At 45.0% G+C, this 26,697-nt stretch overlaps 1 protein-coding gene and 1 pseudogene across 1 annotated transcript; both read right to left on the bottom strand.

Moving 5' to 3' along the window:
- Positions 1-436: 436 nt before the first annotated feature.
- On the bottom strand, positions 437-1,681 carry LOC142436337 (nuclear receptor subfamily 2 group F member 6 pseudogene; annotated as a pseudogene).
- Positions 1,682-23,501: 21,820 nt separating this feature from the next.
- LOC142436338 (prostate and testis expressed protein 1-like) lies at positions 23,502-24,426 on the bottom strand (the record flags this gene model as incomplete). The annotated part of the gene is made up of 2 exons (XM_075540053.1): positions 23,502-23,644; positions 24,298-24,426. Coding segments are annotated over 2 exons (272 nt in total), but the record flags the coding sequence as incomplete, so codon positions are not given.
- Positions 24,427-26,697: the final 2,271 nt, after the last annotated feature.

A 26,697-nucleotide genomic window follows, 5' to 3' on the forward strand; every position in this document is an offset into this window, starting at 1 on the left:
ATCAAGGGAATGTCGTAAGAAATAGGAAAGAAACCTCATCAAAATGAAGAAAACCACAAAAGCCAACTCAGTAGTAAAATAACAGCAAACCAAGAAGGACAAGAAAATCCACAAGCACAAGGAATCCAGCACAGAAATTTATGTAAAACCAACTTACATAGACATCCTCTCCAAATGACTTCAGGTGCCTATCCAGGTGCAGAACGCAAGTCAGCACCGCCGAGGCATGTGCTTGCTGTGCCTGAAATAAACCTTCCAGGCTTGTAAGGCTCTGAAGTCCAGTAGCCTCCGAGTCAAATTGTAACCAGGGTCACTAAGGGCTACTGCATATTACATAATGATCTTTCGCCCTAGTCATGGTTCTGGTTAGCCACTTGGGGAGGCTGTCCCTATCCTTGGCCTGGGGACCCCGAGCATCTGTGTCGCTGGAGGTCGGTCACTGGCCGGAGCCCTAAGGCCAGTTGAAAGTACTCCCCGAGAGCAGCATGTCTCGGATCAGCGTCTCAACGGGTGTCTTGCCCACCAGGCGCATGAAGAACAGCTGAGAGATGAGTGAGGCTGGGACTGCGCGCAGGGCAGGCAGACGCAGCAGCAGGCGGCCGAAGCACTGGGGCTGGGCTGGGTACTGGGTCAGCATGTACTCGGTCAGGGCCACCTGCGCCTTCTCCTGCAGCCTCTCCACGTGTGCTGGGTCTGAGAGGCCACAGGCATCAAGAGTAAAGAGCGCGATGGCCTTGAGGCAGCCATACTCCGCCGAGTCCACCTGCAGGCGGCCCAGCTTGTCCACTTGCTCCTGGAAGGCGCGCACCTGGTCCATGAAGGCCACCGCCCGCTCGGCGGCCATGGGAGCGGTGTGCAGCCCGGCTGCGGCCAGCAGAGGCGCAGTGTGCAGGGTCAGGGCGGCCTCCGCCGCGTTCAGCAGGAACAGCTCGCTCCAGCTGAGCCGCAGCAGGGCCACCTGGTCGGCCACGGGCAGCTCGGGGAAGAAGGGCGCGTGGCGCGCCCACTCCACGGTGCTGAAGAGCAGCCGCGCCGCCAGCTCCACACACGTTATCGATGCCCAGCACCGCGCCCGCGCCGCCCGGGCCGAAGGCGCTCGCCGCGCCCGTGCCAAAGTGGCCGGCCACCGCCAGGTAGGGCTTGGCGCTCAGCAGCTGTGCGATCAGCTCCCACACTGGCTGGCCAGGGAAGAGGTCTCCGCCCACCGCCTCCGCCAGCGCCAAGCCCGGGGGGGGGGGGGGGGGGGGGCTGCCGGAGACGCGGCGCCAGGACCTGGCGGCGAGTGGGGGCTGCGGCCCCGCTGCACGGCCTCTTTGCGCATGCCGACCGGAACACTTCTTGAGGCAACAGTACTGACACTGGTTCCGGTGGTGCTGGTCAATGTGGCAGTCACGGTTGGACCTGCAGGTGTAGCTGAGGTTGAGGAGTATGCTCCGCTTGAAGAAGCTCTTGCAGCCCTGGCAGGTGAGGACGCCCTAGTGCTTGCGCTCGCCTTGTCCCCGCACACCACACAGTCCACCTGCAGCCCCTGCCGCTCCTCGTCGCCCTGCTCGGCGTCGCTGGCGGCGCCCGGGGGCGAGGCCGAGTCCTCGGTGGCGGGCGGGTAGCCACCCACCTTGTCCACGCCATTCGCGTCTCCACCGCCGCCGGGGCCGCCCCAGCCTCCGGCCACCATGGCCATAGCCCCCGGGCCGCGGGTCCGGGGCGCCCCCGCTGCGCGTCGCTCTGGGGGTACCTCTCTCGGCGCAGGGGTCGCTAGCCGGCGCGCATCCGGTCCCGACGCACGGGGGCTCCCGCGGAACCCCCCAAAAAGTTTTGCAGCACCAACTTCTGCGGCCGGTGTGCGCGCCGGCGGAACTGGTCGGGCCGGTTCCAGGCCAATTTTCCCACGCGTGCGCGGGCCCGGGGTCGGGGGAGGCGCACTGGCGTTGAGGCCCGGGGGCCCCGGGGGCAGGAGCCCGGCCGCCCAGGGGCTCCGGCGGGGGCGCGCGGGCCATGGGCCGGCCCGAGCCGCGGCGGGGGCCACAGCCAACTTCGCGGGCCGCCCCGCGCACTCCTGAGGCTGGGGCCAAACTTTGGCCACAAGTTGCCCGGGCGGCCGCGGCGCGGGGAAGGGGTGGCGGGCGCGCGCTGGGGCCTGACGCTGCGCCTCCCAGGAACCCCTGCGCCCCTTGCCGCCGCTGCCGCCGTTATTTTGTTATATCGTTATTTTGTTACATCGTTACATCGTTACATCGTTATTTTGTCATATCTTGCTCTATCCCAAGTCTCCCTTCCCACATTTTCTGCCGTCCCTCTCCCAGGGAGGAGGTCACATGTGGATCCTTGTAATCAGTTCCCCCTTCCAACCCACTCACCCTATACTCTCCCAGCATCATCCCTCACACCCTTGGTCCAGAAGATATCATCCACCCTGGATTTCCTGTGCCTCCAGCCCTCATATTACCAATGTACAACCTCTGCCCTATCCAGCCCTCTAAGGTAGAATTCGGATCATGGTAGTTGGGGGGAGGAAGCATCCAGAATCTGGGGGAAAGCTTTGCTCTTCATCGGCACTACCTCGCACCCTGACTGACCCATCTCCTCTCCTAAACCCCTCTCTGAGGGGATCTCCAGTGGCCGACGCTTGGGCCTTGGGTCTCCACTCTGCACTTCCCCCTTCATTCATTATGGTATATATATATATATATATATATATATATATATATATATATATATATATATATATATACACACATGCACACATATTCTTTTTTTTTTGCATGATGCCTTATACCTGGTCCCTTTGGCACCAAATATGGATTTCTTAAATTGGTTTTCCAACCTATTTAGTCTTGACGGGGATACGTCTACTACCCGTACTAATCCATGGTCTGAAATAGCAAAGATAATATTAAAGTAGCACCTAAAGTAGATGACATGCTGGATAAAGGAGATGCTCTTGGCAATCGTATATTTGATATTTTCCAGGAGTTTTGTGAAAATGACAAGTATAGCGAAGCTGGTTGGCTGGTCCTTCATACGATGGAAAGTGTTATTAAGGAGAGGGATGATCTCAGAGCCTCAAAAGCACGCCTCACATGCAGACTAACAGATTTGAAAATTTCCATCTGTGCTACAAAGGAGAGCCTTCCCTCCTCTAGTAAAAGAGCTGACATTGCTGAGAACCAGGTCCAGAGTCTCATTATACGAGTGGCTGAATGACAACGGCAGCTGAATTGCAGATCTAGAGCAGTGTCTGAAACCAAAGTAAGGGCATTCATTGGGAAAAGTTGGGACCCTGAAACATGGGATGGGAACATAGGGGCTGATGATCCGGAAGTAGAGGATATTGAGCCCTTAGAAACACCTGAGCAGATTAGCCAAACGATTCAAGTTGATAGGCCAGGTGGGGCTGCATCAGTAGCATTACCTGAGGAAGATGCCTCGCAAGGTATTGCTGAGAGCACCCAGGAAACACCCTCAGCACCCATTATTTCCACTAGACCTGTCACTAAAATGAAGTCTCAGAAACCTCCTAAAGGTGAGGTTGAGAAGATTATCCAAGAAGAAGTGCGCTACACACATAAAGACCTGCTTGAGTTCTCAAATACGTACAAGCAAAAGCCTGGAGAATACCCCTGGGAATGGTTACTCAGGGTGTGGGATACTGGTGCACGAAATGTAATATTAGACCAGTCTGAGTTTCTGGATATGGGACCCCTAAGCACAGACTCTTCTTTCAATGTCTCTGCGAGACAGGCTAAAAAAGGATCTAAGTCTTTATTTGGTTAGTTCAGTGAAGCATGGACTGCCAGATGGCCTAGATTAGACCAACTTGAAGACCCTGACCTGCCTTGGCACACTGTAGAGGAAGGCATCCAAAAGCTTAGAGAAATTGGTATGTTAGAATGGATCTATCAAGATATTCCCATAGATCCAAAAAGGGGGTGACCTGAAGACATACCCTTTACCATAACCATAAGGAACAAGTTTGTGAAGTGGGCCCCAGCATCTCTTAAGACTCCTGTAATTGCTATTCTATGTGCACCAGGATTAACAGTGGCCACTGCCCGAAGCGAACTCCGACATTTGCCCACAATGGGGCTGATTGGTCCCCGTGATGGTAGAGGGCAGGTGTCAGCACTGGATCCACGGAGATAGGGTGGGCGTGGTTCTAATAGACAACGAGTTTTCAATAACAATCAAAGCAACCTGTCTCGTGTGGAATTATGGCATTGGCTACTTAGCCGCAGTGTCCCTAGGAATGAAATGGATGGGAAGCCTACTAAATATTTACGTGATCTGTACAGGCAAAAGAATGGTAGATCAGGCGAACAGCAGAATAGACAGTCACGATCGCTCAATCAATTCCCAGACCTGAGCCAGTTTACAGACCCACAACCCCTTGAATGAAGGGGAGGCCGGGTCCCTTGTAAGGAGGATCCTGCTACATCACTGAAGGTTTATACTGTTAGTCTTCCTTCTAGCCTTCCCCAAAGGGACCTGCGGCCTTTCACAACAGTGACTGTTCATTGGGGGAAAGGAAATAATCAAACTTTTCGGGGATTACTAGACACCGGCTCAGAACTGACACTAATTCCAGGAGACCCAAAATGTTTCAAAGGCCCACCAATCAGAGTGGGGGCTTATGGAGGTCAAGCTATCAATGGAGTTTTAGCTCAAGTACGCCTCACTGTGGGTCCAGTGGGCCCCGGGACCCATCCTGTGGTTATTTCCCCAGTTCCAGAATGCATCATTGGAATAGACATACTTAGTAACTGGCAGAACCCCCATATCGGATCCCTAAAATGTGGAATAAGGGCTATCATGGTAGGAAAGGCCAAGTGGACACCATTAGAATTGCCATTACCTAGGAAAAGAGTAAACCAAGAGCAATACCGCATGCCTGGAGGGATTGCAGAGATCAGTGCCACCATCAAAGACTTGAAAGATGCAGGGGTGGTGATTCCTACTACCTCCCCCATTTAGTTCACCAATTTGGCCTGTAACGAAGACAGATGGATCCTGGAGAATGACAGTGGATTATCGTCAGCTCCAATTGCAGCTGCTGGCCCAGATGTGATTACATTGCTTGAGCAAATTAATACTTCTCCTGGTACATGGTATGCAGCTATTGATCTGGCTAATGCCTTCTTCTCCATACCAGTCTCAAAGGCCCACCAGAAGCAGTTTGCCTTCACCTGGCAAGGGCAACAATATACTTTCACAACTCTCCCCCAGGAGTACATCAACTCTTCTGCCCTGTGCCATAATTTAGTCCGAAGGGACCTTGACCACCTGTCTATTCCACAGCATGTCACACTGGTCCATTATATTGATGACATTATGCTGATTGGACGCACTCAGGAGGATGTATCAAAGACTCTAAATTCATTGGTACAATATCTGCGTACAAGGGGTTGGGAAATTAACCCAACAAAGATTCAGGTACCCTCCACATCAGTACAATTTCTAGGGGTCCAGTGGTGTGGGGCATGTCGAGATATTCCTACTAAAGTGAAGGATAAGCTATTACATTTAGCTCCCCCAACGACTAAAAAAGAGGCACAACGCCTAGTGGGCCTCTTCGGATTTTGGAGGCAACATATTCCTCACTTGGGTGTTCTACTTCGACCTATTTATCAAGTGACACGAAAAGCCTCCATTTTTGAGTGGGGCCCAGAACAAGAAAAGGCTCTTCAACAAGTGCAGGCTGCCGTGCAAGCTGCTTTGCCACTGGGACCATATGATCCAGCTGACCCAATGGTGCTAGAGGTGTCAGTTGTAGATCAAGATGCAGTGTGCAGTCTTTGGCAGACCCTTATTCGTGAATCACAGCGTAGATAGACCATTGGGATTTTGGAGTAAAGTCTTGCCATCCTCTGCAAGCAACTACTCCCCCTTTGAAAAACAGCTGTTGGCCTGTTACTGGGCCTGGCTGGAGACTGAAGGCCTCACCATGGGCCACCAAGTCACCATGAGGCCTGAATTACCTATCATGAAGTGGCTATTGTCTGACCCACGTAATCATAAAGTTGGATGTGCGCAGCAACACTCCCTTGTTAAATGGAAGTGGTATATACGAGATCGGGCCAAAGCAGGACCTGAAGGAACAAGTAAGCTGCAAGAAGAAGTGGCCCAAATGCCAACAGTCTCCACTCCTGTTACATTGCCTCCGTTCTCCCAGTCTGCACCTATGGCCTCCTGGGGAGTTCCTTACCATACTTTAAGTGAAGACCAAAAAAGTCATGCTTGGTTTACGGTCGGCTCTGCACGATATGCAGGTGCCACTCATAAGTGGACAGCAGCAGCACTACAGCCCTTTTCTGGGATCTCCGTAAAGGACAGTGGTGAAGGGATATCTTCCCAATGGGCAGAACTTCGAGCAGTGCACCTGGCCGTTCAGTTTGCATATAAGGAAAAATGACCAGATGTGAGATTATATACTGATTCATGGGCTGTGGCTAATAGCTTGGCTGAATGGTCAGGGAATTGGAAGGACCATGATTGGAAAATTGGTGACAAGGAGGTATGTGGATAGACTTCTCTGAATGGGCCAAGAAAGTAAAGTTAATTGTATCTCACGTGAATGCTCACCAAAGGATTACCTCTGAAGAGGAGGACTTTAATAATCAAGTGGATAAGATGACACACGCTGTGGAGACTGGTCCTCCTCTTTCCTCTGCCACCCCTGTTATCGCCCAATGGGCACATGAACAAAGTGCACATGGCGGCAGGGATGGAGGTTATGCATGGGCACAGCAACATGGACTTCCACTCACCAAGGCTGACTTGGCCACTGCCACTGCTGAGTGTCCATTTGCCAGCAACAGAAACCAATATTACGTTCAAGAGATGGGACAATTCCTCGGGGAGATCAACCAGCAAGTAGGTGGCAGGTTGATTCCATAGGACCACTTCCATCATGGAGGGGACAGCGTTTTGTTCTTACTGGAATAGACACCTACTCTGGATATGGATTTGCCTTCCCTGCACGTGATGCTTCTGCCAAAACTACTATTTGTGGACTCAAAGAATGCCTCATGCACCGGCATGGCATCCCACATAGCTTTGCTTCAGATCAAGGAGCTCACTTCACAGCAAATCCAGTGTGGCAATGGGCCCATTCCCATGGAATCCACTGGCCGTATCATGTTCCTCATCATCCTGAAGCTGCCAGCTTGATGGAACGATGGAATGGGCTCCTAAAGACGCAATTACGACGCCAAGTAGGTGGCAACAACTTGCGGGGCTTCCTGATCTCCAGGAAGCTGTATACGCTCTAAACCAGCGGCCAATATATGGTGCTGTGTCTCCAAGAGCCAGAATTCATGGGTCCAGGAACCAAGGGGTGGAAGCTGGAGTGGCACCACTCACTATTACTCCTAGTGATCCCCTTGAAGCATGTTTGCTTCCTGTCCCAACAACCCTGTGTTCCTCAGGCCTGGAGGTCCTGGTCCTGAAGAAAGGAACTCTCCCACCTGGAAACACAGCACGGATTCCACTGAAGTGGCAGCTGAGAATGCCCCCTGGCCACTTTGGACTTCTCATGCCTTTGGATCAACAGGTCAGGAAGAGTGTCACCGTACTAAGTGGTGTGATTGATCCTGATGACAGAGTTAACAGGACAATGCTACAAATGGCAAAAGAAACGAAATAACAAACAATTAGGGCAGACGTGAATAACTTGGAAAACGTGAAAACAATGCAAACAAATCAATGCAGTAAAATAGTTGTTTCTTTGAACAGATTAACAGAATAGGTAGGCCACTGCAAACCTAACCAAAGAAAGAAAGGAACATATAACAATAGTCACGCCACTGAGGGATAAAACAGGGAAAACTACAATGGGCTCTAATGATATTTAAAGCTGAATTGTATAGTACTATGAGTACCGTTACACCAATGAATTCAACATCCTGGAAGACATGGACAAATACCCTCCCAGATGGACCACAAGCAACTCAACAGACTCAGAGAAATAGAGAAAATAGACAAGGTTATCAAGAAAATGTCAACTAAAATATCCCCTGGGCCAGATGGCTTCACAGGAAAATGCTGGCAAGCATTCAGGCAAGAGCTGACAACAATCCTACACAAATGGCCAACTCCCAAATTTTCTCTATGAATCTAGCAGATTACCGATAGTTAAAGTGGGGAAGGATCCACAAGGATTGAGAATGACATTCTGATCTTTCTAATGAACATTGATTCAAAATCCTTAACAAAATACTGGTCAATATAATTCAAAATATGATAAAACGAATAATTCTCCATGAACAAGTGGGATTCATTCCAAGGATGCATGGAGGTTTCAACATCTGCAAGTCCATTAGCCTTATTCAGGGTATTGGTAAGAAAGAGGAATAAAACCACATGATAATATCAATACACACAGAAAAAACATTCAATATCATCCAGCACCCGTTCCTGTTTAACACATTACAAAGATCGGAATGGAAGGGAAATTCTTCAAGATAATATAAAAATTCTTCAAATTTGCCCTCTACAACAAGCTATATATGAAGCTACAGATGAAAAGTTAACACCAAAAGTTGTATTCAGTGGAAAAAAGACAAAGGAATCGCGCTGAAAATGTCAACCAGGCAAGATGCCCCTTGCACCCTCTTCTATTTAACAACATTCTGGGGTTCCTAGTTAACAACATAAGGGAAAGGAAAGAGATCAGTGGTATACATCTGAGGAAAAAGAGGTGAAATTATCTTTATTCTCAGGTGATATAATTTTTTTTTGTGATATAATTTTATAAACAGAAAACCCAAAAGCTCCACAAGGGGAGTGCAGGAAGTGATAGAGGAATATGGCAGAGTGGAAGCATACAAGATCAGCAAACAGAAGGCTATGGAACTACTATATCCATCAGAATAGTCCATGGAAGAGAAGATAAACAATTTAGTACCCTTCACAATAATACAGCACAAATTGAAGTTGGAAACAGAAAGACTTCTCCCAAGTTGTTTCGCCTAAATATATGGCAAACTTAGCTGCCTCCTACACGTGGTAAGTGACTATCCACTTGGAGGTCAACAGAAGTAGGTCAGAGGTTATTCTCCCTAAGGGTTATCAGCTATCTAGAGGAATCAGACTGCAGTCTGTCACACCCTAAGTAGGGCCCACCTCCTTCTGATAAGGGCAGTAAATTGTTTTCTTGTAGGAAAGCCCAGGGAGGTCAAGGCCACTCAAGAGTGACCAAGGTAGGCCGCCATCATGAATGAATGGTTCGCCCTCCTTGTCACACGTATATCTCTAATTCCACCCTTTCCTGTCATGCCGTCACCCCAGCTCATCCGCTTGCTGTTCCGCTTATGCACATTGTATATCCCCCCCATTGATTGTATTGGCTATTGTACAACCCCTTTCTGTGATGTATGTCTCTACCTGCAATTAGGAGCCATGCATACCCCCAAAGATATATAAGCCTTGGTTAGCAGTAAATCTCTCCTGCACTCTCTCCTGGCCTGTACCACCAAGAGGAGCTGAGATGATCATGCAACCATGAAATGTGTTTGACTCCATTATTTCAACATATCTTCTGTCTCTTCTTATTCTCTATGACTTGACTTTAGTCTTTACTTATTATCCCTGTATAATTGTGCCTACTGAACCCATGATGATGTGTTAAGGGCTGGATACGTTGACAAATTTAAATACCTAGGGGTATACCTAACCAAAAAGCCCAAAACGATTTGAATGTGGAGAACTACAGAACACTATTACAAGAAACCCCAAAGTGACCTCCAGAAATGGAAGGATATCCCATGGTCATACATCAGAACACGTAGTATAGCAAAGATTTCTGTCATGCCCAAGGTACTAGACAAATGTAATGGTACTCTACTACATGTACCAACATCCTTTGTCAATGAATTGGAAAACACTGACTAGCAATTTCATATGGAAAGAGAAGAAGGCCAGAATTCTCAGGGAACTCTTCAAGAAGAAGGATAAAGTCGAAGGACTTGCTTTACCTGACTTTAGCACCTACGATTGAACCACCATGGTGAAAACCGCATGGTACTGTTATAATGACAGATGTTCGGACCAATTGAATAGAACGAAAACCTAGAAATGAAATCATCAGCATAGAGACAACTGATCGTTGATAAGGACCCCAAAATTATCAAATGAGAAGCTGATGCCCTCTTCAACAAGTGTTACTAGAAAAACACCCAACACAAAAGGTAAGGCAAACAAATGGCGTGAAAGGTATTCACTTGGGGAAGGAAGAGGTGAAGCTATCGTTGTTTGAAGATGATATGATTTTATATATGGAAAATCCCAAAAGCACCTGAGGGGAGTGCAGGAAGTGAGAGGGGAATATCGCAGAGTGGCAGGTTACAACACCAACAAACAGAAGTGTATCAGACTGCAATACACATCGAATAAGACCACAGAAGAGGAGATACCAAAAGATGGTACCCTTGACAATAGCAAAGCACAAATGGAAATAACTAGGGCTATACCTGAGTAAAAGAACAAAATATTTATATGAGGAAAGCTACAGAACACTATTACAAGAAAGCAAGGGTGAACTCAACCAATGGAAGGATAGCCCATGCTTATGGATTGGAAGTCTCAACCTAGTGAATATGCCAGTTTTGGCCAAGGCACTATCTAAGTTTAATGCAAAATCCCAATGAAATTACCCTCCTCTTTCTTCAAAGAAATGGAAAACCTGATTACCAACTCCTTATGGAGAGAGAAGAAGCCCCGAATTAGCCCAGAACTCCTCAAAAGGAAGGATACAGTGGGAGGGCTTCCTTTACCTGACTTTGGCATATGTTATACAACCACGGTGGTCAAATCCACATGGTATTGATACAATGACAGGTACGCAGACCAATGGAAAAGAACAACACGCAGGAATCAGATCATCAGCATACAGACAACTGATCTTTGATAAGGGCCCCCAAAATATCAAATGGGAAGCAGATGCCCTCTTCTACAAGTGGTGCTGGAAAAAATGGAGATCTACCTGTGGAAAAATGAAGTAAGACCTTTATCTCACTCCATGCAAAGGGATCAACTCAAGGTAGACCACCGAGCTCAAGGTAAAATCCTAAACAATTAGGGCCATCAATGAGGGGAAAAGGACACACCTGAGAACTTTGGGGCAGGAAATACTTAGGCTATCAGAAATAGGGAAGGACATACATACAGAGGAGTCACCAATTGAGAAATGGTATATACTGAAGATAAGACACCTATGTACATCGAAATAATTCACCAAGAGGGTACTAAGGCAGTCCACGGACTGGGAAAACATCTTTAGCAATGACAAATCAGACAAAGGCCTCATTACTAAAATCTACACTATTCTGCTAGCTTCCCAAAAGAGAAAAACCTATTTCCCACTGAGGAGGTGGGCAAAGGACCTGAACAGAAGTTTCACAGGGGGCAAAAATCAGAATGGCCAACAAACATATGAGAAAATGTTCCCGATCTTTAGCCATAAGAGAAATGCAAATGAAAACAACAATGAGGTACCACCTAATGCCTTCAAAGAAAGCCCAATTCAAAGAATCAGAAAGCAACAAGTGTTGGAGGGGCTGTGGTGAGATAGGAGCTATCATCCACTGCTGGTGAACCTGTAGGTATATACAGCCACGATGGCAATCCATTTGGTGATTTCTAAAGCAGATGGAAAATTACCTATCTTACGACCCAGAAATCCTCTACTGGACATATACCCAGAGAGGCAAGGAACAAGCCACGGCCAGACAGCTGTGCTCTAATGTTCCTTGCGCCGCAATTCACAAAGGCAAAGAGTTGGAAACAACCCAAATTTCCATCAACATACGAATGGATTAAAAAACCGTGGTACATAAATGTAATGGAGCACTACACATCACTAAAAAGTACTGATGAACGCAATAAGCACATCGCCTCAAGGGAAGAGCTGGATGATATTATGCTAAGTGAAGTAATCCATGCACAAGAGAACAAGTACAACACGATTTCGCTGAGGTAAGCTTAAAAAAATGCAAAAGGGGCGTAGGGCAAGAGCAAATGTACACAAACGTTCCTGAGTGAGGTCCAGGTAGTATGGAATGGGACAGACCAAATCCAGGGGGTACATATGGTAGCCAACTGAAAAGGAAAAGGTAAAAATAAAAAGGAAAAAAAGGAGAAATGGATAGTGGAGAAAAGGGCACTGACCCACCCAAGGCGAGGGTATTGTTTATATCTCCATAGGGAAATAGGGACCGGGCTTCATGCCGGTGCTCCAAGATGTGAATGCAATATACTGGCATGAAGCAGGGAACCAAGAGAAAGGTCTGAGGGCCAGGCCCCAATCCCTACTTCGTGGACAGCCACCCCTCCCCAGAGAAGAATTTACATCAGAGGACCGCATTGAAGCTATAGCTCAGGGAGAGTGACATGTCTGATCAGAGCACTGGGGAGCAAATGACGGGCGAGGAAGAGAGAGTGGAGCACACCCTGGCCCACCAAGCCTTGAGGATGATATCCCCACTCAGAGCAGCCAATGCACAGAGAGGACCATATGGCTGGCCCCACTATGAGACACGACATCCCTCACTGACACATAGCCCTTCAGGGGACAACACTGGAGACAGTGGGGGATTTGTGCCCGATCTGACACCACCATACCGAGGCAAAACTCTGGAGGAATGCAACAGAACAGCACGGGGAGCAGAACAAGGAAGTCCTGTGGAGTACCACAAACGACTTTTGGTCCAGTGCGTGTAACCCAATCAGACTCAACCAGAGAACACTCCTAAAGGTCAGCAAACAGGCCGTGAACCATTTACAGGCTTTCCCTTTTTTGTGTCATTGGCTTTTTGGTGGTGCCATAGTTTTGCTTCCTTTTGTCACTTTCTTTTGCTCTGTCTTGTTTTTTGTGTGCATATTATGATCTCTTCAGGTCTATGTCTAGAAGATAGGCTGGATAAACCATCTGGAGGGGAAAGCAATGGGACCAGTGTTCCCCGGGGTACATGGCAAAGGGGGAGGTGGAGGAAAGGAAGTGGTGTTAATCAACCGAGGGACAAGGGAACGACAAGTGATCCAAAATCAGTGTCGAGGCGTGTGTAAGAGGCCTGTTAGGACTTGATCAAGGGCAATGTAACCAAGAGGAATTACTGAAACCCAAAAGAAGGCTGAGCATGACAGTGGGACAAGAGGAAAGTAAAAGGAAATCAAGGAAAGAACTAGTAGGCAAAGGGCATTTATAAAGGTCTAAATACAGGCGTGTACATGTATAAATATATTTAAATATCTTGATGGGGAAATAGATCTATGTGCATATATTTACTTATAGGTTTAGTATTGAGGTAGCAGATGGACATTGATCCTCCACTCAAGTACTCCTCAGTTCAAGAACACTTTGTTCTATTAACTTGGAAGACCATGATGCTCACCTTCCCAACATGTTTGCTCAAGACATATGTGTGCATAAGCAAAGGAGGTGAAGAAAGCTGATGGTGTCCAGCTTTCAAAAGATATAGCATGTGGGGTCTTAAAGGCTTGAACATAAACATCGGCCATGTAACTCGGAAGCCACAAAACCCTATGGAAGAAGCACACCAGCCTTTGTGACCACGAGGTGAAGACAGAATAAGATACCAGGCATCAAAAACCAAACTAATAACACAATGCAAATGATGGAATTCAGAGTGGAGATCCAAAGCCCATCCAGAGACAAGTGGACATTCCCTCACACAAGGGTCAAGGGAAAGAACAGGACAGCCAGGGTGCAGCATAACACCGAGAGAACACACAATGTTCCTTAGTTCTGTCATTCTTCCCCTCCACCTCACTCTCATGACCCGAGTTTCAACTCACAATCAAGCTACACTTGAGCATATGCCCTGGCGCAGATAAGATCTTTCGACATACTGAATCCAGAACTGGTCATCCATGTGGAACAGGAATGGGAGGTGCGATACCTGTTGGTAGGGGGAAGGTGGGAGGAGAAATGGGAGACGCTGGTAACCGACTACAGTGATGAATGTATAATCACCCCACCTCACAGCCACGGGGACAAACAACAGTAACTTGGGTGAAGGGAGACAGCGGGCACTGTAAGATATCAAAACAATAATAATTTAGCATGGATGAGGGTCCCATGATGGTGGGAGAGTATGGAAAAAGGGGGGAAAAAAGAGGAGCCGACGCCAAGGACTCAAAAAGAAAGAAACCGTTTAGAAAAGGATGATGTCTAAGTATGCACAAATGTTTCAGTACAACTGATGTATAGGTTGTTATGAGAGGTGTGACAGCCCCAAGAAAATGATTTATTTAAAAAATTTTAAAAAGCAGAGAAGGCAAGTGGACACGGGAAATATGCAACAATGGACTCAGGCAGAGGAACAATTGTGAGGCTGGGGCAGGACTGGGCAGTGCTGCACATGAGGTCGCTAAGGGTCTGAACTGACTTGATGGCACTTAACAGCAATAAACCACTTTGACACAGGAGGCCTCACTGCAACTGGTCTTGTTTTTCATAATGAAGGCAGAGGGAGAAGACCAATCATTTCCTGCGGCTCACAGTGCAATGTTTAACCAAACACTGTTGAGATCCTGGACATTGTATTGGTTCCTCTTGGTAAATGGCTGGTCACTATAACTCTTTTCTGTACCTTCCCCCTTGTGAGTGTCTAGAGGGAGGATTAGGGTCGATTGCCTTGTCTTATAAGGGGTATCAATGGGCTATCACAGGAGCGAGGCAGACAAACACTAAAGAAATCCAAATTGTACTCACTTTAGTGAGAGCGATGCCTTTATTGTTTGATTTTGCAAAATTGGGCAGAGGGGCACATCTCACACTCTCTCCACAAGAATTTAATCCCTTCACGTATCGGGCATCAAAGACCCAGAAGAAAATATTATTTCAATGTGAATGAGGGGGAGTGTGGAGACCCAAAGTCTATCTGGAGACAACTGGACATCCCCTTACATAAGGGTCACAAGGAAGAGATGATCCAGTCAAGGTGTAGTATAGCACCAATGAAACATACAACTTCCCTCTAGTTCTTTAATGCTCCCCCCCCCACTAGCATGACACCAATTCTACCTAAATATGGCTAAACCAGAACATGTGCACGGGTACAGGTAAGAGCTGGAAACACAGGGAATGCAGGACAGATAAACCCCTCAGGACCAATATTGAAAGTAGCAATACCAAGAGGGTAAAGGGAAGGTGGGAGGAGCAAGGGGAAACAGATCATAATGATCTATCTATAACCCCCCTCTGTGTTAGGGTTCTCTAGAGAGACAAAACCAGATTTCTAATAATTATATATAAATATATATTTATAAAGATAGATATATAATATAAGAAATGAACTGTTAAATTATATACAGATAGATAGATATATAATACAATAAATGAACAGTTAAATTATAAAGCAGTACAAATGGCTCAGTGCAACTCACTCCCAAGAGAGAGAGTTGTGAGACCCTGGCATTCCTTCAAGTCTTGAGGGCCGCCAGCTAGTCCTCTGTAGAGAGATCCAGGCTATCCCAGCACAGGTAGCAAACAATAAGGCAGGGCACCAACAGTAAATCCCCAGATCAAGAGATGTAAATTCCAATTGTATGGCAAAGGAGGTCTTAAAGGGACCTCAAATTACAGCAACACAATTCACAGACAGTGTAGCTTGAGGCACAGAATAAGCAAGACAGCCGCACATTGGTCCGATGATCAAAGAGCGAGAGACAGTAAAGGCAAGGCTTGCCAAGCCATTTATTTTCTGCACTTCAGTTAATCCCACATGGGTTTATCAGCCAGGCTGGCACAATAAACTAACTACCGCACCCTCTGAGAGGGACAAACAACAGAAAAATGGGTGAAGGGAGACATCAGTCAGTGTAAGACATGAAAAAAAAATTTATAAATTATCAAGGGTTCATGTGGGAGGGAGGGTGGGAAAGTGAGGGGGAAAATGAGGAGCTAAAAAAAAAATGAGCTGATACCAAAGGCTCAAGTAGAAAGAAAATGTTTTTAAATTGATGATGGCAACATATGTACAAATGTGCTTGACACAATGGGTGGATGGATGGGTGGGTGGGTGGGTGGGTGGATGGATGAATGGATGGATGGATCGTGATAAGAGCTGTACGAGCGCTCAATAAAACTATTTTTTTTTTAAAAAGCATTTTATCCCCTAGTTTGAAAGCCTCTTCCCCCAGCCTCATTGGCTGAATACTGTGAGGTGAACACACTTTCCTGAATGGCACCTACTTCTTTAATTTAAAATTTCTCTCTCCAGAGCAGATTCCCTCCCTCTTCCCACCTATCATTCTTAATTGATCCAGCTCACATATTTCATACCCAAGGTGCGTGGGTCCTAGTAATTGTAATACCAGCTATCAACTGGTGGCCTAGCACTTTAGTAACTACTTGATTATTTGTTACCTGATTGCTGAAGATGGACCCGACTGGTGACTCATTTCTCACACCACTGTACCACCAGAGCTCCTGCCGTGGCCTTAGCTAATTAATCTTCTAATTGCTGTCTCTACAGTTTTATCATCATGAATTTCTATGCAGAAATCTGACTCATAGTGACCCTATAGGACAGGGTACAACTGCCCTTGTGAGTTCTCAAGACTGTAACTCTTTATGAAAGTAGAAAGCAGCCTCTTTCGCTTGGAGTTGTTGGTAGTTTCAAGCTGCTGACCTTGCAGCTAGCAGCCCAACGTGTAAACCACTACACCACCAAGAAAATGCTTTGACTCAAGCCAAATAAGCAGTGCCACAGAACCAAGGCCTAGAGGCCACAGAAGAAGGAGTGCTTTTGAAGTACATGTTACTGTTACTGAAGATAGTTGGAGCTAGGCCTTGTAGAGAAAAAAACAAAAACAGGTGGCCTTTAAGATTCTGGTCCATTGCTATTCAAAGGTGTGAAGACATACTACATCTTGACAGAAAAATAAGTCTTGGCCCTCACGAAAGAATCCTCAGTAGAAATAGGGACAGCATGCTCTATAGAAGGATGGGTAAAAGTCCTCTTGGCCAAGGCAACAGGAGCTTGAAGCAAAGCAGTACCTTGGTGAGATAACATGTCTATCTGCAACAATGTGGTAACTTATTCCCTGTCCCCTGTCCAAAGGTTATTTGGGACCTATTAAATTTATACAGGAAATGTCCACTGGTCACCAACAGGTAGCTCTACAGGCCCCTGGATGTGTCAAGGAGGGGGCAAGCACACCCCTGGCTGATGCCTAGTGAATAATAATTGCCATGTAAGCCAGTCTACCAAGTTGTCACATGTTGCTATCTGGCTCTTTACTGACACCATATGGAGAAAACCAGCAATCACTGGGCCAAACTGAGTGCAGCATGACTAGGGGCCACCCAGAAACTCCATGCTTGGACAATTTGGACTTGCTCCGACAGTGAAGAAAAGCCTTATTTTATACTGAGAGAAAATTAATGAATGGGAGACCTTTGGATTGGCTGGAATTTATTGTGATATCTCAGATAAATTTTAAAAACCCAATACAAAAGTAACTGAATCATGTCCCAGTCTAAATAGTATGGTCCCCAATGGGCCCTGTAGAAGCAAATGCTCTAGTAGCGGTGAGAGCTGTTGTGGATTCACAGAAATACTACTGTGTGGATACATAGAAATGGAGGGCGGTGAGGTGCTCAAACCAAATGGAAGCAAGCCCAAGGAGTAAAACTACTATCAGAAAGCAAGTAAAGTAGACTATCAAATAATGTATGGTATTTTACCCCAAGCACCCTGCTCCATTTAAGAATAGGATTGGACGCATTAAAAGGAGGTGAGAATCCCTTAGAGATTTGCATACTGATTACATTTGCCCCCTGCCTAATAGTGAGAAACATAAATCTGCTCTCACGGTGTAGATGTCTATAGTTGAATACTCCCCAAGTGCTTCCCAGTATATGGCCAAGAGCTAAGCAGACTGACACTTTTCATTTTAGAAAAATGAATATCCATTGTACTAAAGAAATGAGCAAGCAAAATAAAAGAAGAAGACACGAACAGTGGGGGACTCTCACTTTACAGTGCAATAATGGACCTAGAAACACGTTATAGGCTTACACGTTTGCCTTCTTCTTAACCCAGCAGGAGCAGCATTAATTGAAAGGAAAATTAGTCTCTCTAAGGAATGTATAAGAACTCTAACTGGCTTTTCACTCTTAGGCACACACCCCAGAGCTTTGTAAGCAGTGACAAAAACAGACACAGGCATGCCAATGTTCAGTGCAGCCCTATTTACAATGGCAGATGGTAGAAATAACCTAAATGTCTATTAAAGGATGAATAAACCAAAGCCATTGCTATTGAATCCATACTGAACCATACCCCTGTAGGACAGTAGAGCTGCTCCTTAGGGGTTCAGGCACTCTAAATCTTGAATGGAGCCAGAAAATCCTATTTCCTGAAAGAGAAGCTGATGGGTTTTGATCAACAACTTTATATTCAGCAGCTAAGCTCTCTACCGCACCCCAATGCCCCCAGATATACAAAATATGGTGCTACAGACGACTCAGTCATGAAGAGAAGTGAGGTTTTGATACAGACTACAACACAGTTGAACTTAGAGATTCAGCTGAGTGAAATTAGTCATCCATAAGTCAAATGTATGAAATTAAGAGTATAGGCACATATAGAGATATCAATGCGTATTAGTCATTACCAGGGGGTTGATAGAAGAAAAAAGGTGGTTGGCTGCTTAGGAATCAATGAATTTCATATATGGTGATGGGAAATTTGAAAACGATTATGGTTTATGATTTTACCACGTGTCTAATGTATTTGATCTAGCTTCTCCAGAAATTGTATTACATGAAGAAAAATGCATCATTAAAATCGGAAGAAGACTTATCAACAACCTGTGATAATCAGGTGACACGACCTTCTTGCTGAAGGTGAAGAGGATTTGAAGCACTTGCTGGTGAAGATCAAGGGTTGTGTAACAACAGGTTTATTGTGCCAATCTGCCCAATAAGAACATGTGGGATTAATAAGGTCGCAGTTTGATTGGAAGGCAAAGAGATAAATGGCTCGGCAAGACCAGCTAGTTGTCTGCCTCAACTTGCGAGCTAGACTACTTGTGGTATATCCAACCCATGGATCATGTTGCTAGAGCGTGAGGTTCCTTTGAGACCTGCTTCGCCATGTCACTGGTGTATACATCACTTGAGCTTGGGGCTGTTGGATCCTGCCATCTGGATGACTGTTGGTGACCTGCTCTGTTTTTTGCTGCCTGTGGCTGGACTACCTGCATTGTTCTATGGAAGGCTCAGCTGTCTGCTTCCTTGACCTTGGACCCAGCAGCCCTCATGACTTGAAGGACTTCCAGTACATTAACTGTTTCACAGAAGTGAGAGGAACTGAGTCCTCTGTACTGCTGTGTGGATTAATTAGCTCATATTCCTTCTTGTTGTATATATCCATCATATATATATATATATATATAATCTTAAGTGTCCTATGTTTGCTTCTTTAGAGAACCTTGTCTAACACAGGTTGAATCCTTCAGTGTGGATTACAACTTAATATGAAGAAGATCAAAACCCTTACATTGGACCAACAGGTCCATGATAAATGGAGAAGACTTTGAAGTTGTCAAGGATTTTGTCTTGTTTCGATCCGCAATTAATATTCATGGAAGCAGAAATTCAAACAACACAATTCATTGAGTAAATACGCTGCAAAAGACCTCTTCACCGTATTTAAAATTATGAATGCTATTTTGAGGACTAGTGTGCCTGATCCAAGCCATGGTTTTTTCAATGGCCTCACATGCATGTGAAAGTTGGACACTGAATAAGGAAGACTGAAGAAGAATCGGTGTGTTTGAATTAGGGTGCTGACAAGGAATACTGGAAGCACTGTGGACTGTCAAAAGAAAAAGTAAATCTGCCTTGGAAGAAGTTCAGCCTGAATGGTCCTTGGAGACAAGGATGGTGGGACTTCCTCACAGACTTCGGACTTGTCCCTGGAGGAAGAGGAGGACCTTCCACAAAGTGGAGAGCCTCAGTGGCATCTCACAAGAACAATGCAATTGACATCCCTAAACTGTGCAGGCGAAATAGGCTGAAATGTACTGTATGTATATTTGTATCAAAAAGTCATTAGTGGAGGAAGAATAGAAATAATAAGAAATACAAGTTAATCCAAAAGAATTTGAGAAATATATGACTTAGAAAATGCTCAATAGCTACTACAATTTTCTGACATAAAGTAGGTACTGATAAGTAAGTTGAGAATATTCATAAGCCATCATTCATATATACATGTATATATTTGTGTGTATACACAGAGAGAGAATTGTGTGCAAACACATAGTGCCGTTTGATTTTTACTTTATTGAGGAGGATGTCTTGTATGCACCCTTGCTTCAAAATTGTTGGAAACTTCTGTGAAACATAACCTTTAATCCCAACAAGTCTACTAGTCCCACATGTTCTCTTAATTAAATTGCTATCCTGGTAATAAAACCCAGACTTATCTACTTTCGGAAGTTATGAATGATGGTTAGTAATTTTTGTGAGGCAATTGAAGAACCTTGAGAGTTCTTTCTTTCTCGTCCAGTATAAAGGTCCCTTCCTGGAAGCCTTGCTCTTTCTCACTGGACATTCTGAATGCTTGTCTTTATATGTTGCTGTAGTCATTACGCGTGGGGATGTGATCCACAGGGTCGGCGGTTCGAAATATGGCAGCTCTGTGGAGAAAGACTGGGCTTTCTAATGCTGTAAAGTGATAGCCTTGGGAACCCACAGGGGCTGGCTGTGATCAGCATTGACTCGATGGCAGTGAGTTTGTATTTCGGTTTTTTGTATTGTATATTCTTTAACTCGCTGCTTTCAAGTTGTTCATTATGTTTCTTTTGGGGTACTCTGTGCTGCTATTTCGTAACCCCTTTTCTTTCCTGCTGCATTCTGAGAGAATTCCTCATGCTGATCACTCCACTGCCTAGTTTTCATCTGTATTTGTCCATTTAATATTTGACCTGTTGTGTTTTTACTTGATTTATTATATACTTTACAGCAGATATCTCCATCTGTTCTTTTTTACATCTTGTTTAAGTTTGCGTATTTTACAATATAATTCAGTTTATTTCAAAATATTTTGTTTGGAATCCCTAATTATCCTAATAGTTTGACTTCAGCTGACATATAATTTGGGCTTAGTTTCACTCTTCAAATTTCTAATGATCTTTTGTTAATAGACTTATCTTCCCTGACAATCATCAGAATCTCTGCCTGACTATGGATTTTTACGAAGTGTAGAAGGCCATATTCTAGTTTATTAGACCCAGTGAGTTCAAAGACTGGACAAGGGAATTCAGTGAATTACAGACGTTACACAATACTTAATAACTCCTGTTTGTAGATATTGCATCAAGTAACTCCTCTATCAGAGTTTTACCATTTAACCCTTAAAGAGAAGTAGCATTGGGCCAAGGGAGTCTTTAATTTGTCATACATAATTTCAGGGACTTTGAAAGGAGAATCATAGCAACTTCTTACCTATTAATATTCCCTTCTATTCCTGCAGCAAATATCTAGTCAAAATCATTGTCAATTTCTGTATTGAAAGAATAGATAAGAGAGTCTAACAGAAGAGACAAATTCAGAATCGGAAGAGCATTTCCTTAAAGCCCTGGAATATGGTCATCAACAACCCTGCCACTCACCCTACGTGTTGCTTCAGAAGCCCCGGGTTTGATCATGGCTTTATTGCTCTATAGAATACCAGTTTTGGAGATTCACCAGGGCTCACTTTGGGGAAAAAAGACAGACAAATATGGCACTTTTCCATTTCATAGTAACCAAATAGTGTTCCTACTGCTCTCATAGTCCATCAATCTATCTTCTAGTAAGAGAGTTCCCCACCCACAAATGAACAGGCAAATCCTAAGTCTGATATAAAGAGGAACTAGAATGAATCACTAAATTATTTTTCATTAGTTCATTTATTTTTAAGTTTCACCGACATCATATAGCATACATTTCAGGAGTCCCATGACATTGCAACCATCACCACAATCGATTCCAAAACATTTATTTTTCCTTGTACTCATTGTTAGCTCCCCATTTCCTGCCAATCTTCCTTCATGTCCCTTTGAATCAACTGTTGTTGTGAAGGAGCTATGCTCATGGTCGGTAGTTCGAAACCACAGACAGCTCCATAAGAGCAAGACTGGGTTTTCTACCCCCATAAACAGATGCAGTCTCAGAAGCCCACAGTAGTAGGAGAAGAGCCATGACAGAATGTCCTTTGCTCCTCAGACGGTTTAGCCGCCCTGCTTCCTTTACGTGGACTGGGAGTGCTTCTTCTACAGCTATTCTTCACCCTGTCCTCCAGGTTGTGACCTAACAAGACTTATCTCTTACAAGCCCTTATTGTTCATTTTAAATGCAACTTTCTTAGAACGCCTTTCCTTTACTTCCCTGTCCTATTTCTATAATATTGATGATAAATAAATGTTTCCTGGATATTTGTAGGATAATCAAGAGATAGACTCTACAGTCAGATTGCCCAAGTTTGAAACTTGGATCAGCCCTTGCTTACTCATGTGACTGACAAGTTAGGTAACCTCTAGCGGATTCAATTTCTATGAATGTGAAGCCATCAGATGTTTGTGAAACCTAATCTGTCCATCATTTCCTTGGGTCACCAAACCCTAAAATCGAGTATGTGCACTAGCAACCTGTTATCTGCTGGAAATGGTCAATGACTGCATAAAGATAGGAAAAGCAGGTGGTACATCTGCTCCATTGCCTGCAGAATATGATACACCAGAATAAGATGGTCTCTTGGTCTGTTTCTTATGAATAATCTAATTGAGGAGGAGAAACTGGGGCTCACAGATATCTTCTGAAACAACGTCTTTTATATCTTTCCACGAGTTTTCCAAGAAAGCAGTTTCTAGCACTCTCTCAAGAACACTATATTCCTCTTCCTCTTCTTTAACCCCTCGATGGCAAAAAGAATCGCTCTCAAAAGCAGATAATTCGTGCCCCTTCATTGTGCTGATGTGAATTCCTTTCCACCCCCTAACCTTCACACTCTAAAATTAGAATTCATTAAAATAATTCATTAAAAAAACAACCTCGACGTCTCTTTTCACTCTGCCACATCCCTCCCTCCAGACAATCCCATAGTTATATACTTTAATTATAGCTGAAAATAAGGGAAAGTACACAGGGGAAAAAACATTAAAAAATATGAAAACGTCTAGTCAGAGAAGAAAAGAGAGAAGCAGGAAACAGAAGAAGGTTAACTTCAGTTGAAATCGGGCTGTGCTTTGTCATCTTGAGTAAACATCGAAAACACTAGATTTTACAACAATCTCCAGGGTGTGCTGTCATTATTCTCTTGAAAGGATGAAAGCAGACATGAGAAAAAGGAGACCTGCCCTTGCACATACGAAGGGCAGAGCAAGCTCTCGCAGTCCTCGTGTGTAGTGTGCTTTTGTAAGAAGTCGTCATGAAAAAGCCCAGGCAGCAAGCTCGCTTAGTGATTGGAGTCATGGAAGGACCAGGGTATCTAGAGCAACTCATTGCACAGGTTAAAACTCCCGCAGCAGTGAAAATTCACAGTGTAGGCATCCCATTTTATATTTTCAACGTCGGCAAAGTTCTTATGGCAACCCATGAAGACTAAGAAGAATTGTTTGGCGGTGCCATTTCCTGAGGAAAGGAGAAGAAACAGATCAAGGCTCTGTCGGTCACCTGTGTAGAAGGCAAGTTTGGCAAGTAGGGTGCTTCCTTCCCCAAAGAACAAGGTATGAAGAATTGCGAGGAGATAATGAGAACAGCAATTCAAGAAATCCCTCGGCTGAATTGCTCAGTGAGAATTTTTAACACTGGTTTAATCATACGTTACAAATGTCAAAAGATCACTGAACACAAAGTCCAGGAAGGTAGAAAAGTCATGATGTTCAGTTTTCCCCATCAAGGGCCATTTGTTACCTATTGCTGACCCTGGTCCCTTTATTTCTCTGGTTTAGAACCACCCATAAGGATGTCCAGATGGGTCCCAAGACAACGAACCTCCATCAACACCCTAACAACCAGTAGTTCTCCACTGGGTGCAGTGTGGCCCTCCTCTTACTTCAGTTTAAGCTCCTCTGTCACCTCCGGCTTCCCTAAGAACAGGATCCATAGCCGCATTGCATGTCAGTGCCCACCTCTCTCTAGTTTCCATTGTGGTAGCAGACAGGGGTGGCATTAGCAGCTACCCTCAGACTGATACTGTTTGTCGTTCAGCAAGTCTCACTAGGGTTGATGTGTTTCTATCTGCTTCTTTACCCCGTTCCTTCTTCCCCCACATCAAAACTTACCTTTGAAAATCCTCCCTATTACACAGGCCTCATTTATATCTGCATTACATATTCCTCTTCCTCTGGAACAGATATTTCCTGGAAACTGGAGGTGACACATTCTACACTGAATGGTCTCTGCATTTTTGACTAGAAAGCAGGGAAATAAAAGTGAGAGCACGTCTCAGACCACCTTGAAATGACCCATTTCCTCTCTCCTGCTAGAAATTGCCTTGGAGCCAAAAGGTTTGTTTCAGAATCCAAAGATAGGCATCTGCCCCTATTAAAATAGGCTAAACTAGGAGATTAACTGGAATTTACCGTTTTTAGATTTTTATCCTGAAAATTGAAGAGGAAACGGTGGTGGAAGGACAACATAATGAGGAAATGATATTATCAGAGCAGATCTTGTTCATACTCACTATAATTTTGCTTTGCTAATGGCTTTTTGGGGTCTTTTCTGGGAAAGGTAAATAGAATAAACCTGTACTTTTGTCTGATATTCATCTCTGCCTAGTGCCCTGAAACCTCTCCTTTAGGATTAACCTATATCCACATCACGGAATCATCCCCATCCCTTTCTGTTCCTAGAAAGCCTAGCAGCCCATCGCATGGCCACTCTGGGCCTCCTCCCTTCCTCCAGGCGAGTCTCTTCACCTTGTTAGGGCCTCCAGAACAGAACCAAGTGCACATGTTTGGAGCCTCCTGTCCTTCTTAATCAGTACAATGTGATGTGCTGACTTGCATATGCCCACAGGCTACAATGGACGCATATATCTAAAAGTCACAGCGTTTCCACACTTAGGACCAGGTCAGAGAGAACCTTTTAAGTAATCATTCCTCCTCCATTTTCCCACTGCACACCCCCCAGGAACCGTCCCCCACTTCATCACACTTGATACTAGCTTGTCAGAGGCCGCTCCTCTTTCCTGGTCAAGCACAAAACCAGTTCCTGTCCCAGCCCTGTTGTGCTGAATCCAGGGTATGGAGTGCTGAGATGGATAGTTTGTCTCTTGGTCCCCTGCAACCACTAATGCGCCCCCCCCATGTCCCACCAGCCTCTCCCTCCCCCAGTACTGTCCCATGTCAACTCACCTGGGAACACTCATTTCAGAAAGGACCCAGTGCACACTATAGAAAAAATAGATAAATTCTTTGATTACATTCTCATTTCCCAAAACCCACCTCACAGTGCCCATGGAAATTTTCTCCAAGCCCATGCTAACCTGCCTCCTTCCTTCTACAAGGGTGAATGTCCCAGAGGGTGACATGTTGTAGACAGGAGACACTACTAAAGAAGTACAGTTAATCATGTTTTTGTCTTTCAGTACATGGCTCCCTCAAGAACTTCCTGTCACAGGATCTCTTGCCAATTCCAAGATCTTGGACATACCTGGGCAACTGTCCACCCCAGAAACTTACATGGGAAACAACAGAACAAAGCAGAGATCCCCAGCAGGAGGAACCGGTCCATTGTGAGGGAAGAGGAAATCTGATTAGGCAGAAGGCAGCAACTGATGCCTATTTATGCAGCTACTAGGTTGGACTTTTCCAGAAATGGCTAGGGGTGGGGACAAGGTAGAAGTCCCAGAACGTCATACACTGCTCTTATAAAACAAGGGACTATAATTTCTCTTCCTGGCACCTGGGGAAGAAGACAGAGGGACTAGTTAGCCCTGGGCCTGAGTCCAGCTGCACCACTCGAGTTGTTGTTTCTTTAGCCATTTAGTAGGATTTTATTAATTTAGGACATAAGAGAGAAGCAAACATGTCTTCCTGAGTAGTCTTAACACAGAATAGTCTAACTGAAATGCAGTTTTAATATCTTAAGGACACAGTACATATATTAAGTTAAACTACAAATGGATAATACATTAAATTACATAAGTTAATTAAAAACTTATCATTTGAAATAGGTCTTTAATGTACTAGACAGTAATGTGTCAAAAATATGTCTTTCAATAATTTCTGAAGAACTTAAAATTTTTTTTCTTTAATCACTTTATTGGGGGTTCATACAACTCTTATCACAATCCATACGTATATTTAGTGTGTCAAGCACATTTGCACATATTTTGCCATCATTCTCAAAACATTTGCTTTTTACTTGCGCCCTTGGTATCAGCTCCTCGTTTTTCCCTTCCCTCCCCGCTCCTCCTTCCCTCATGAACCCTTGATAATTTATAAATTATTATTATATTGTCATATCTTACACTGTCTGACATCTTCCTTCACCCACTTTTCTGTTGTCCATCCCCCAGGGAGGAGGTTATATGTAGATCCTTATAATCAGTTCCCCTTTTCCACCCCACCCTTCCTCTACCCTTCCAGTATTGCCACTCTCAGTACTGGTCCTGAAGGGATCAACTGTCCTGGATTCTCTGTGTTTCCAGTTCCTATCTGTACCAGTGTAAATCTTGT

Source organism: Tenrec ecaudatus, unplaced genomic scaffold (genome assembly GCF_050624435.1).
Source record: "Tenrec ecaudatus isolate mTenEca1 unplaced genomic scaffold, mTenEca1.hap1 Scaffold_222, whole genome shotgun sequence".
Lineage (NCBI taxonomy): Eukaryota > Metazoa > Chordata > Mammalia > Afrosoricida > Tenrecidae > Tenrec > Tenrec ecaudatus.